This window comes from Sinohyriopsis cumingii, chromosome 16 (assembly GCF_028554795.1).
Source record: "Sinohyriopsis cumingii isolate HCF-2022 chromosome 16, ASM2855479v2, whole genome shotgun sequence".
In the NCBI taxonomy this organism is placed as follows: domain Eukaryota; kingdom Metazoa; phylum Mollusca; class Bivalvia; order Unionida; family Unionidae; genus Sinohyriopsis; species Sinohyriopsis cumingii.
In genome coordinates, this window is record NC_142976.1 from 41,333,824 (window position 1) to 41,348,561 (window position 14,738).

General features: G+C 35.3%; 1 protein-coding gene across 1 annotated transcript in view; it reads left to right on the plus strand.

Annotated features, from left to right (window-relative positions):
* Positions 1-14,738, plus strand: part of LOC149780289 (rhophilin-1-like) — an 88,939-nt gene that overhangs the window by 14,587 nt on the left and 59,614 nt on the right. The window contains exons 4-6 of the mRNA XM_089937097.1: positions 3,036-3,108; positions 11,289-11,366; positions 12,178-12,302. Coding sequence (XP_089793223.1) covers positions 3,036-3,108; positions 11,289-11,366; positions 12,178-12,302 — 276 coding nt within the window. The remainder of the gene's footprint in view (positions 1-3,035; positions 3,109-11,288; positions 11,367-12,177; positions 12,303-14,738) is intronic.

The following is a 14,738-nucleotide window of genomic DNA, read 5'->3' on the forward strand; positions in this document are numbered from 1 at the left end:
TATGGTCATCACCTGTAAATGTGCTTCTCATCTGCATGCCCCCTCCCACCAGCTAGTTCAACAATGATTTTTTACAAGTTATTGGCCATTTTGACATGCAGCTGAATGCAGTGTATGACAAAATCAGCTAGTCTCACATTTATTAACAGATCGCCATGAAAATAGATAAATGTTATAATCATTAGATGAAGGTGCGCATGTCAACAAAATCACTTTTCTATGGCAAATTTTGTATAGGAGTTATTGCCCTTTTTGTTGTGTAGTTTTTTTTTTGCAGTGTATGACAATCTTGTGAACACAACTATTCTTACAGTTAAATGGATTGCCATGAAGCTTGGATGAAATGAACATCAACTGAAGATGCACATTTCATCAAATCACAGTGCTTCTCAGATATTTGTTAGAGTTATTGCCCTTTCAGATTTGGAAACTGCTGTAGTAGATGAGAGAATCTTTATTCACAACTAGTTTCAGTTTTTGTAGAATCATGGAGAAAATACCGATTAAAGATTCACATATTGATAAATCTTGTACTGCAAAGATTTTGTCACAGTTTTTATCATTTTGACTTTAAGCTACATCTAAAACGTGACTGCATAACTTGAACTTTTTGGTTTCACTGCCTATAATTTTCATTGAAAATTACTTAATTCAATTAACTTTAATACCATTAATTTTAGCCATTTATGAATCCTAATTTCTTTATTTTAGACAAATAATTAAATTACTTTTTAGTCTTTACTAAAAAATTAAATAAGAAAAATTCATATGAAATCATGTTAACATAAATTGTGCAGAAGTCGGCAGTATTACAGAATTTAGTAATACAGTGACTTTTGCAGTTTTTAGTGGATTGCTGTGAAACTTAGTATATATTATTCTAATTGCCAGAAGATATGCATGCTGACGATGCATTTTATTCAAGCTATTTTCAGAAGTGATTTGCCTTTTTTATTGTGGACTACTTAATGGGTGGGGGAATGCATGAGATATGTGTCGATATTTACTTGAGCAAATTGCTAATTATTCCTCAAGTTTGTTTATATGGGAGTTAGATTTGTAAAGCAAGTCTGCCATCTTTGTAAGTTTATCATTGGAAAAAGAGATTAGACTGAACCTGCCCCTCTAAATCTGCCGCTGATTTTCTGCTAATATATTTGTGCTCATCTTTTATCAGAGCATATGACTGTGGTCCCAGATGTTTAAAAAAGAGGAGAAAACTTGGAATGTATGCATTTAAATGTCAATGTTGTGTTGCCAGGTAAAATGAGTGGTACATGCGGGGTGATAGATGGTGGATTTTATTGCACTTACAGTAGTGCCTTTGGATTAGGTATTAGGTATAATTTGCTTCAGCTGACACTGGTGCAGTTGAATACTAGCATCTGCTGAGAAGTTAAGTAATGATTGGACTGGTTTCGATAGCTCTCAGTCACCCCATGTTGTTTTGGGACAAGCTCCAGTCCATAGAAAGACTTGAATCTTTTTTATAAGTCTGCCGTTTGGCACAGCGTATTACACTGTGACCATATTTTTCCATTAACTTTTCCTCTTCTGCTGAGTAACTTGACCAAACTTTGTTGATAGCTTGCACATGGGATAAGAAAGAAGCCTATAGATTTTATAGTCACTGACTGGAAGAAGATAAATGGTTTCCACACAATAACGTTAGTTTGACATCACATTCTTGGATAAAATATTGTGGATAGCTTGCACATGGGGTAAGGATGGAGCATATTAATTTGAGGTCAAAAGGTCACTGTGACTCAAAGAAGAAAAATGGCTTTTGTACAATGACATCACTTCTCTGTTAGACCTGTACCAAACTTTGTTGATAGTCCACCTTGGGTAAGGAAGGAACCTATGATTTGGGGTGGGGTCAAAAGATCAAAGGTCAAGGGCCATGACCAATATTTATGGATAGTTTGCACTTGGATTAAGGAAAAAATCTGATATGTTTTTGGTCAAAGATCAACTGTAAAAAATCTGCTCTGCACAATATCATTAGTTTTAATTGATGATGGTCACAGTAAAGAAGAACAATGGTTTCCACACCATAATAATAGTTCTACATGCACATATACAAAATGTTGTGGATAGCTTACATTTGGTGGAAGGAATAAGTCATTTGATATAGGGAATGAAAGGTTAATCAAGGTCACTGTGACTGAAAAAGAAAAATGTTTTCTGCACAATAACATTCATTCTGCATCACATTACATTACGGACCTTACTGGTCTTTGTGGATAGCTTGCGTGTGAGGTAGAAAATAAATGTATTGATTTAGAGATTAAAAGGTCACTGACTGAAAGAAAAAACTTGGTTTCTCTAAAATAACATTGCTTCTACATCACATTACATCACAGACCTTGATCAAGCATGTATGATTTTATCATCCAAAGGTCAAAGATCAAGACCACTGTTACTGAAAGAAGAAAATGATTTATGCAAAAAAAATTCAGTTCTCAACTTTGTACTTTCAGAATAATTTGTGGATCACTTGTATGTTGGGTACAAAAATACTCTTATTTTCAGGTCAAATTATCAAAGTCCCTGTGACTGACAGGAATTTTTTTATATTTTTTATCATAACTTTAGTTCTAGACTCTGTACCTTGACTAAAGTTTGTGGAGAGCTTGCAGCGTTGTAACTTTTGGGGTCAGAGGCTATGGTCATACTGGGTTTTGCCGAACAGCTCTAGAGTAAGATCCTAACCTGACTAAGCTTTGTTGATGGCTTGGACTTGTAGTAATAAAGAAACCTGTAATCTAGGGGTCGAAAGTTACAGACATGATAAGTGTAATAAGTAAATAGTTGCTTTTGTGAAGTAACTTATTTTTAAGACTGCATACCTTGACCAAAGGTACAGGTCATTGAGACCCATTGGTCAATAATCCCCAGTCATCCACGGTTTCTGCATAGAGCCTTTATTATGCCATTCACTGTATTCCTGCTGTAAATGCAGGTAGTCATGCATATTGAGCCTTTCTTATTTTGCTAAAAAAATATCATTTATTATTACTGTCCTTTTACAGAAGCAAACATGTACCCATGATTCCATTAGGACTGAAAGAAACAAAGGAAGTTGATTTCTCACAGGCTGTAGGCGTAAGTACAGTAGTTTTCTTTTAAAGAAATATTACCTGAGCGTAATACGTTAGGAATGCATCCGTAGCATGACAAATGTAGCCCTGTCTAGATAAGATGCTCACCATGTGTTGTAGCATGCTTTAGCAATAAAAGTTCTATAAAGGTGTCTGTCGGATGAGATGAAAGTCTGACAAGAGTTGTTTCCCAATGGATAGAGTGATTGGCACCAAATCCTGTCAGTCATTAGTTACTACTTCCATTTAGTGCCTTTTGCCATTTTAGTGATCCTTTGAAGTTTTTTTCTCCTAGGGGAATTATGCTCCATCTATCTTCATACACTCACTCTGTCATAACTGTAGATGAATATTTGTGCACTTTGGTTGTCTAATTTATGTGGGACCCCAGGTGCCCAAATGGTCTAAGGTGCTTGCCTTTACTGATCAATCACACATCTTACATCTGTCCATATGAGTTGGAGTATTGGCTCAGCCAGCATTGGAATGTGAAAAAATTTGTCAGTAGCTTCCCATGTGTTGGTGGTTCTTCACAGGTTCTTCCCTCACCAAATATACTAGTTGCCATGTATAGCCAATAGTGTGCTGAAAAATGGCACTGAACCCCACAAAACCAAACACGAAAACTAATTATTTTTGTTGTACAGTAAGCTAATTGACCTTACGCCAGAAGGTGGATTGCTCCGCCTACCAAACACGTGACTTGACATCGTCTTAACCTCCGACAAACATTCTGTGAAAATGGCTGGCGGGATAACATTAAAAGATATACCAGACGATATTGGTGAGCAATATTTGCCATATGAAACAACATTGAAACAGAGACAGAAAGCGAGAGCATTTATCCATCACATGCACTTCTCTAAGTTACGTCGGTATGCGGAGAATTCGCCCTCATGTATCTGGAGAAGTTGCCCCAGAGTGGTTGGAGAAGTCGCCCCAGTTGGTTGGAGAAGTCATCCCAAAACTTGTCACCCAAATAACCTTTTTATAACAGAATTAAGTCATCTTTTACATGATTCGTATTTATATTTTTATAGATACGTGATCACAAAAGAGAAATTAACTAAATTAAAGCAATATCATAGTAATATTTATAAGGATGAAATTAAGTCTGTATATAATCTAATGAATGACGACAGTATAGTGATTAAAAATGATGATAAGTTAAACACTGTTATTATTGTGAATCAAGATGATTATGTTAAAGTTGAACGTCAGTTAGAAATTAAATAAAAAATGTCAACATGCATTAATGAGATTGCTAAAAATAATAATTCTGTATGTGAGTAATTTGATAATTTCCCTCTTAACATACATACACCTCAAAAATAATAATTCCTTATATGAGGAATTTTATACATTCCCTCTTAACATATGTACACCTCATTTCTACATATTACCCAAAACTCATACAAATCCTGACCATAATTTACCCTTAAATTTTTCAGGACAACCCATTATATCAGGTTGTAGTTCAAATTTATTGATAGTGTTTTACAACCTTTAATGAAATCACTTCCTTCATACATTAAAGATACAACTACTATCATTAAAAAGTTGAAGTCTATTCCACATCTAATAATTTCAATCCTGGTATCATTAGATGTAACAATACTATATACCAACATTCCGCATGCAGATGGCATTGAAGCGTGCAAATATTTTCTTGATAACAATCCTAATAATAGCACACCATCTAGCGAAGGTATTTGTAATATAATAAAAACTTATCTCAGAAAATAATTATTTTCAATTTAATAATACGAATTGCATACAGATAATGCGTATTAATATGGCTCATATATACTCTTCCCTTTCGTGGGTGAATTAGAAAAGGATTTTATTCAAAACGAAAAGTTTAATCCATCTCTTTGGTTCAGATTTTTAGATGACATATTTATGATCTGGAAGTATTCAAATGAAGAACTGAAAAAAATTATTGATCGTCTAAATCATTTTCACCCGACGTTTAAATTTACTTATACTGCATCTAGTACGCATGTTTCATTTTTAGATGTAAATGTAATAAAAAATATTGATAACACTATCTCTACAAATATTATTAAAATGCATCTAATGATTTGAAGAGCAGAGCAAAAGGGACAGATAACACTTATTTTTCGTTAAGTACAGAAGCGGAGTTGATCAAATGGAAAAGTTGAAAAATTGCAAATTTTATAAATTTGATAAGTTATTAAGTTGAAGAAAAACAACAATAAATAAAGCCTTAACCATGTGGCTATATCTCAGAATTACTATATATGATCCTTGTGGCGACTTCTCCAGGCAAAGTGGGGCGACTTCTCCAAACCATTGCGAAATTTGTAAATATATACAATAGCCAAGTCGATATCGACAGAAGCAGCTTGTCAGAGGAAAATGGCAGACATAAACAGTCCCTGGAGTTGTGTATAATAGTGCTCACTGATTGGTCAGTCAAGCAGAATGATTGACAACTGGTGATAGGTCAGTTAGTGCCATCCTAATAACCTATTGTACTTGCAATTTATCTCTGTACTTTTTTCTTAAGCTTTAGCTAGTTAATGATCATTTATTTCCAGCACTAAGATCATTTTTGTAATTTTCACTGGCATTTATCTTAAATTCATAGCTTCTACTTCACAGTAAAGTGGGCATGATGATTGACTGATTTCACCAGTAAATGCTATTGTTTTGTTATCTGTGATGCTTGACTGATTTCACCAGTATATGCTATTGTTTTGTTATCTGTGATGCTTGACTAATTTCACCAGTATATGCTATTGTTTTGTTATCTATAGTTTTAAGTATCAACAATAATGGGTTGGATTAATGTGCCATGTTCAAGAAATGCAGGCTGGCAGAAGATAATCATCCCGCTCTGTTAGCTGTATGGCGGAGGCATCCAACTTTTTTTGGCTGCATCCAGAACATAAAAAAGGACTGCCTACATGGTTGCAAGCCACACAGTGTGAAAGACTGGGCTTGCATGCTGCCTATGGGCCATGGGTTTGACATGCCTGCTGTATTGTATATCATTTGAATTTTATTTGCAACATTTGCTCACCCTAATATGAAGAGAGATGGGCAACCATCACATTCAAGCAATGGACTGAGACAGCCAGGACAGCTAGGATGTAGATGTCATCAGTATTTCAATCAGTGTGGCCATATTCCATGAGAATGAGCCACTTGAAGTAGAAAGATTAAGGAAATGATACCCTGCCATACCCATATCCTACAGTCCTCTCAAAAGAGGTGGGTTTTTGACCTTTGCAGAAGTCTTCATATACATCAGCCTTCGTGAGATGAAGGCCAAAGTAAGTGCATCATACTTTCCACAATTCAACTTAAGCTGATTGCATCAGAAGGCAAGGGGGAACCAAGTACTTTGATATCTGCATTCATGTTTGGGATTTGTTTCAGATGATTAACTTCAGTGTCAAATTCACATTCAAGTCCACATCAGAGGCAAATTAAAAAATACAGAGGACTCGCTCTCCTGATGGTTTGAGCTGACAGACATTGTGGTCTATTTGCTAAATGGCTTTCTACCCAGTCCACATCTTCTGGGATTAACCTCTTGTGGGCCTCAATGTGATTGACTCTATCAAGAACAAAATTTCATCATCGTTTCAGATTCTCTTTTCACAATTAAATTTTTTGCAAAACCTTAAATTGGACAGTTAACAACCCTGATCTTACAGAGACACAATTTGCTTATATTGTCTGGAAAAAGTATCATGTACTGTTGTATGCCCTATCACTTTGGTATTAAGGGTCATGAAAGGTCAGTAAAAGCAGACAAAACTGTCATGTGTTTCTGAATGGATGATTCCAAATAGTCATTTCATATTTTATATAAATTGGCATAATGTGAATAAAAACTTCACAAAAGGTTCATACATCAAACTCTTTATTGGATTATGGCATCTCTCTAAGAACAAATCAGAGATGAGGTGGTAGTGTGTCAGTTGCATGTAGGGCATGCATACCTGATTCATGCATACCTCCTGAAAGGGTGAACCCTGACCCAAGTGCCATTGTTGCACATAGGATCCCAAGGGTAGGGAAAATACTATGTCTCTCTCCATCCATATCTGGAGGACACACACCATTTTAGTGGGACATATGAAAATAATAGTACATAATCCAATAATAGTGCTATAAAAGGTGAGATAATATTGGTTGCTTCAACCGTTTTGCCACCTAAACTTTGTGGTCTGCACTGTACAGTCATATTTTTCCTGAACACTTACATCATGGCATCATGGATGCAGGAGGTTGTGGGTTCGATCCCCAGCTGAGTCATACCAAAGACTTATAAAAATGATACTAACAGCTGCCTTGCTTGATGCTCAGCATTATGAGGTTAGTGTTAGGACTGGTCAGCCTGGTGTCAGGATAATGTGACTGTGGGGGATATCATGCTACATGTCTGCGTCATGATGCCCCAGTGCTAGACATCACTATAAACTGCCACACTGCAGACATCATAGCGATATGACTGAAAAATTGTTAAAGCTACATTAAAAATCCAAATCACAGGCACACAGACACACACACACACACACACATCATGGCAATAAAGCTTTATCATGTGCTCAAGTGACTCATGAATCTATTTATTGGTTAACCAGAATAGTGGTCAGAATGTTATCAGACATTCATCATACAAGTGCTTTAGTTAGGGTGTGTGGAATAGGCAGATATAAGTGGTCAGAATGTTATCAGACATCCAGCAACCCACTATAGTTGTCATGTATGGATCAGATAGAAAATGATGGTGAGAATGTTGTCAAAATCAAGCAACTTGGGGCTGTAAATACTGCATATTGGTTAAGCATGTTGATTATACTATTACAAGAATGCTTGGGATGATGCTTTTTGAAAAAAGGCAATGTTGTCGTTAGAGTTAACAAATTACTGTTGTAATACCGTGTCTCTCATTAAATAATGAGATCACCAAAATCTATCGTTACAATCTGCATTTGTCTCATAGTAAAAATAATTCTGGTCATATATGCATTCAACAGCGATTATTTCAGCAGTGGGTGTAACTTTTTAGAATTTGACTTTAAATACCTTTAAATGGCAGTTATTCACTTTATTTGGATCCTCATACATATATTTTACTTTGGTAGGTCACTTAGTTTTTTACATGACTCAAGAAGTATTCATGGCAAAATCAATGTCAAACTGTGTGGACATTTTTGGATGATAACACCTAAAGGTGTGATCCAGTACAATCCAGACTGAATGGCACATGCTGTAATATTGCTATGAAAGCTGTGCATGTTGATAAACAAATTTGTACCACTCTATATTGTGATGATTAGACTCAACATACTCCTTTCTTGACCCATTTTAGTAACTGGCCACAATTGTAAAAGTCAGTGATCGATAATTTTTGTCTGGAAGTTTCTTGATAACATTTAAGGTGCAGGGCATTGAATAATCATGATTTAATAGAATTTGGTTAAACAAAATTAGTATATAATTTTAAAACAGCAATATATATTTAAGATGACCTTTATAACTTTTACTATAATTGACCTCTGTTGTAATCAACCACTTGAAGCTTTTTTATTCTGTAATAAGCTACAGGAAACAAATTGTTGCCATCATTGCACATTAAATCTGTTGTATTTCTATACCTAGGCTTATAAATCAGCCCCATATCGGTAATGATATTAACTGGCAGTTTAAGACTGATAACCTTTCATTAAAACCTGCAAAACTCTGCAGACAATTTTGTCTGCATACATATGGCTATTACCAAACACAGGTAAGTGTCTAAACTCACCTTCGCAAGCCAAGGTTGAGATATTTTAACACTATCTACGCTTTGGCAGATCAAGCAGATATTTTAGTGTTTTGTTCTAATGACATGTATTGGATTTAATGAGTTGCCTCCCTTAGTAATGCCAACTAACCAATAGCGTGTAACAGTGGTGCATTGTACATCAGCCGAAAATGATGACTTCAAGGCAATTTACTTCAAAATGATACTTTGTGAGTTTAACATTGAAAGTGTGACTACATACCTGAGAGAAGCCATTGCAGGTGAATTGGAGTAAGAGGTATTTGTGCAAAACATGGACTGGCAGCGGAAAATTACTTATTTAGGAGTCCGTTCAAGTTATCGATCATGTAAGAACAGTGTTCAGATTTGAACAACTTAATTTTGATCGGATGTGATGAAATTTACAGATCCGATGCAGAGAAATATTTGCTCAATCTGCCAAGGTGTAGATAGGGTTAATATATCGGAACCATGGCGTGTGAAGATGTTCTAAACTGTACATAGGAGTGCATGCAGCAAAACTACATTTTAATAAACTAAAAACATCAGACCCACATATTGTCCATCCGTATTAACACAGATTTGGGGAGTTTATTTATTGGACTAATCTAGTCCATGCAGATCACATAAGTGTTTCTGAGAATGCCAGCTTACCTTACTTCATTCTCCTGACTTTACAATTATTTATCACATATGCAACCCCCACTCCACCCCCACCCATAAAAAATGGTACTCTCTGGGCCCAGTTTTTTTTCATATCTGAATTGGTAACTTTAATTGGACACTGTGGCATGACCTATCCTGACTTGGATATAAAAAAAATTTGTACCAACAATCCTAACCTAGTTTTGTTCACATTGTTACTGGAACCACATATTTTTTTTATTTTGACCTAATGGATAAGCTAGTTTGTCTTATCAAGATTAGTGATTAGAACTGTCTTACCAAGATTAGTGATTAGAACTGTCTTATCAAGATTAGTGATTAGAACTGTCTTACCAAGATTACTGATTAGAACTGTCTTACCAAGATTACTGATTAGAACTGTCAAGTACATCCTGCTTGTATTATTCCTTCCTTAGACAGAAATAAACATTATAGCTTTAATTTTCTTATTTGCATAATATTGTCCTGAAAATAATAACAAAAGCCCTGTAGTTTCCTACTGAAAATAGTATCCATCAGCCCTGTAAGGCCCTTCTGGAAATAATGTCTATCAGACCTGTAGTGTCCTACTGAAAAGAGTATCCATCAGCCCTGTAAGGCCTTTCTGGAAATAATATCTATCAGACCTGTAGGATTCTACTGAAGGAGGGGGGCCAAAGTGGCCAAGTGTACTAAAAGCACTTGCCTTTACACATTGATGATGCATCTTACTTTCATCTGCTTGAGTTCAAGTCTTGGCTCAATAAACGTGGGTACATGTGACAGTTTCACAGTAGTTTCCCATGGGTCAGTGGTTCTTTCTGTCAGTGTTTTACCCAAGATCTCTGGGTCAGGGGACAATGTATCCCACATGCTTCCATTTTGGGGAGCACACACGTTAAAGGATAAAAGAAACCGAGTCGTCTTGCTCTCATTTAACTTTACTGTTTACTCATTGTCTGCCAACATTTATTATAATAAATACCCATTTTTTAAAAATCACTTTTCTTTTCACATTAATAAATCATTGAATAAATAACAAATCTGTTTGCAAAAAATGTGTCCTTTTTGTCATTGGTTCAACTTCAAACTGAAATTGAATCATTGTTGCCATATTTGTGGCTTTAACCTCAAAAATACATTACACAAGTGGCAGTGAAAGTTGTTACATTGCAACTTGGCCAATCATGAACCTTGGATGTTTCTGTTTCTAGATATATTGTTTTAAAATGGATAATTATTGTTGCCATCTTGCCATCTTTATCACTTTTTGTGACTTTCCTCATTGTTAGCACCAGAATAGATGTAGCAGGATTTCCACTATAAGAAAGATGAAATTTGCGATTTTTTCCTGAATAGAAAGTGTGTTTGGGTGGTGCAGAAGCATACAGTTTTAGGAGATATTGGGTAAAACATTGTGGGAAACCCAGGATTCCATATTCAAGGTGCAGCACTGTTTCCAGGGTCTTCCAAGGTTCTTCGTACACAAGATATACTGGTTATTTATTTCATATAAGGTTAATAAAGATTTTACATAATTGATTGCATAACATGCATGTGATTTGTAAATGAAAATATTAAATATTATTTTTTTAAAAATTGTATTCATCACTCGCATTTGTGTGATCCCTTTTGGTGGGTGGGTGCTTTTCAAGAGGGGAACTACTGCACACATTTTTCAGCACTTTTTATAATGAATACTTCTTAATAAAGTGGAATGAGTACTTATATAATTAGATGTTTTTTGACAGGATTTCATCTTAGAACACTACAGTGAGGATAGCAACAAGTACACCAACGAAATGAAGGAGCTACATGACTTCAGACAGGTTTGTGCTTAAGTTAATATTGCAATTCACTCAGTAAAATTCTTGTAGTTTTAATGTTCATTATCTATGTTGGGGAAAGACAAGAAGATCTTGTCTGTCATCCATTAGCTGTTGTATTTATTGCTACTCATCCAAAATGATTTGGAGGAAATTCATGAAATTTTACGAACAGTTTTACCATAAGATCCAGTCGGACATAAGTGAAATTGCACCTCTCCAACAGCTTGTAGTGACCATCTTGAAAATCTTGTTATTGCAACTTCAGAATGGATGGCCATATCAGCATTGTGTTTTAACTAAAAGATTTCTTATGATATGAAAATGGTGTAGGTATTACCTCCCAATATGTATAGCACAGCTGTTATTATGAAAATCTTGTTATAACTACTCCTTCTGGTGGTGTCATGAGGTTTTCACTAAAATGATGCTAATGCTGATCTAACCTCCAAAATGGCTGCTTTGGTGGCCATTTTGAAATCTTATTGCTTTTTTTCCTAACTCTCAGTTCATGGTAAAATATCAGGAAAAGAAACAAGATTGATATATGGGTACTTTTGGAACCATGTCTGTGCATCTGTTCATGTCTTTTCATGTGTTTATCAAAACACACTACTGAAAAGTTATTTTAACAATTGACCTTTATCTTGGCAGGGTATTATATGCCATCTGTGGTACTCATTATATTTTTAGTTTGTTCCTAAAAGTAAAAGGTAGATCAATTTAAGCCAGGTAAAATGCAAATCTATATATTAAGTTTTTGTCTCTAAAATTACCCATTACCCAGTAATTTTCCATTTTTTTCTGTCAACAGGCTGTGCGAACCCCAATGCGGAATGAAACAGGTGTAACATTACTTATGGAATATTACAGTCAGCTTTACTTTCTGGACAAAAGGTTTATACCCCCAGACAGGAGTTTCAGTGTCCACTTTCAGTGGTAAGTATTCTTTATTTTATGGCTTTTGGGGTGGTGTGGTGTTGAAAAATGGTCATTAATATGAATGTTTGTTAAAAATGTAGAATTTTCCACACAAGTGAAATTTTCATCATCAAGGCCCTTCTAATGGAGCTGGTACGTGGATTTTGGTCTTCTTTTTCATAGCAAATGGTGAGACTTATGAATCCCATTTCTTTGTGGCATCATTGTCGGTGGTGTTAATACTGTGTTTAAGTTTTGCATCATAGTGGTGTACATCATGGCATGGTTTACAGGAAACACCATGCAGTCTTAACAACCCATGTTTCACACACATGCCAACCATTACAGTTTTGGCATACAATATATACTCATGTATAAGCCCATTCGTGTATAATCCGACCCCCAAACTGAACAGGTATAAAGACTAAAATGTGCTTGACCCACGGATAAGCCGACCTACAACTCCAAGATATCTCAAGATGCATGAGGTAAGTTTTAAATTTGTTTGTTTAGGCAAACTTATATTTTAAAAAATTACGTTTACTTATTTCGAGGTTGGCATGCATGAATATTAAAAAGAAATGGTATTAACTTGTTTGAAAAGAAATTTATGTAATTTTCTGTTTTCTTATTGTGTCTGCCTAATTTAAATTTGTGTATAATTGAATGATGACAAGAATTTAGCAGTCGTGAGTTGCTGTAACAATACCTCTTCCTTTTGACTTGATTATTGTTTGTTTATGCATTATTGCATTGGACATTTTATATCAGTGCACTGGTAATTACATTTTTACTTTGCTTTGAAATTGTAAATGCCTAACTCATTAAAATGTAATCCCAGTTTGACAACACAATGAGGGGGCCCTGAGTGGCTGAGTGGTCTAAAACACTCTCTGTTACAGATCACTGCCATCTCACCTCTGGATGCATGGGTTTGAGTCTTGGATTTGGCCACTGTGGGTATGTGAGAAAGCTTGCCAGTAGCTTCTTGTGGGTAGATGGTTCTTTCCGTGGTTTTTCCAGGTTCTTCCGCCACCATTAATACTGGCTGCCATGTATAGCTTATCATGTGCTGAAAATGGTGTTAAACCCCAGAACAACAACAACAACACAACGAACAAACAATATGGTTTGATGCTAATACCATAAAAGCCTAGTTGTAGTTTGCTTTGCTGTAAGCAACCTTACACCATACCTGTCAACTTTCATGCTGGGAGGGAAAAAAATCTGATTTTTGGGGTCACTCGATGTCTACCTCCCAGTTTCATAATACTTTCTGATTTTTTAAGAGAACTCCCAGTTATTAAATTATGTCTTCGATTTTCATTTCTCTTAAACAAGAAAAGTCCTACATGTTATGTTGTATCACCTGTAAATTATTGTTACAAAATAATTACTAACCTTAAAGAATTTGCTTCATCACTAAATATAATGTTAAGATTAAACATTATTCATGTAAATTAATGATTTTCTTTACCCCTACAATAATACACAAAAAATAAACAAAAAGTAAGCCACAACAATAAAGTCGTCCACAATTAATTTCAATCCCAAGAATGATCACTACGAATGCTTAACTCCATATGCTATAGTGCCTTTCCCACAAAAGAAACTTACATGAGTGCACACCTGGCATTTTTACACCGTATATACCAATGTTAATTACCATCATTAATTTAAAAGAAGGAATGAAAATACATACCATGCAGCAAACATGCCCTCAAAAAACTAATTCAGAATACTTGTTTTATAATAAAAAATACTAAATGATTTACGAGTTGACAATAACGGAATAAGGTCGGATATACAAAGAGGGGAAAATATATATACGGTACCATGAGGCTGGCCATTTTTGTACCTTTAGTTCAACAAAATTGGGAATCCTTTATTTGCCAATCTATTGCTAGTGCTTGCGTAACACAAAATAGTGTAGAACATGGTTTCTTTGAATTACGGCAGAGGGCCAATTGTTTTTACAAAATAGTTGCATGGATAAGGATTAACCTTTAATTAGTCCCGCTGGCTTTCTTGCTTGTTTATTTAAGACTAATCTTTAGCTATTGTGCAGATTGACCACAGCTGACCAGAATATGAAAATAGGTCATGTCACAGGGAGAAATGGCGAGTCTTTTTGTGAATTTCATGCATATTGGAACAGGAAGATCAATCAATATGTACTGAAAACAAGGCTTTATAAATGCCACAAAAAACCTCTCTATTGTAGGTCCCAATCTCTATTAAAAAAGTTTTCAGTCTCCCAACTTGGCTTTTGAAAGGTTCATAGGTATACCATACAACTGTTTTGCAAAACTACAGTAACTGTGCTAATATTATGGAATAAAAGGCAATTACACATCAATGTACTGGTATAGTTACCAGTCAAAATTCCCTCTTATCACAAGCCAGTTTCAGGGTTTTAATGATTAACTGGCCTGTACTGCTGTCACAAAATGA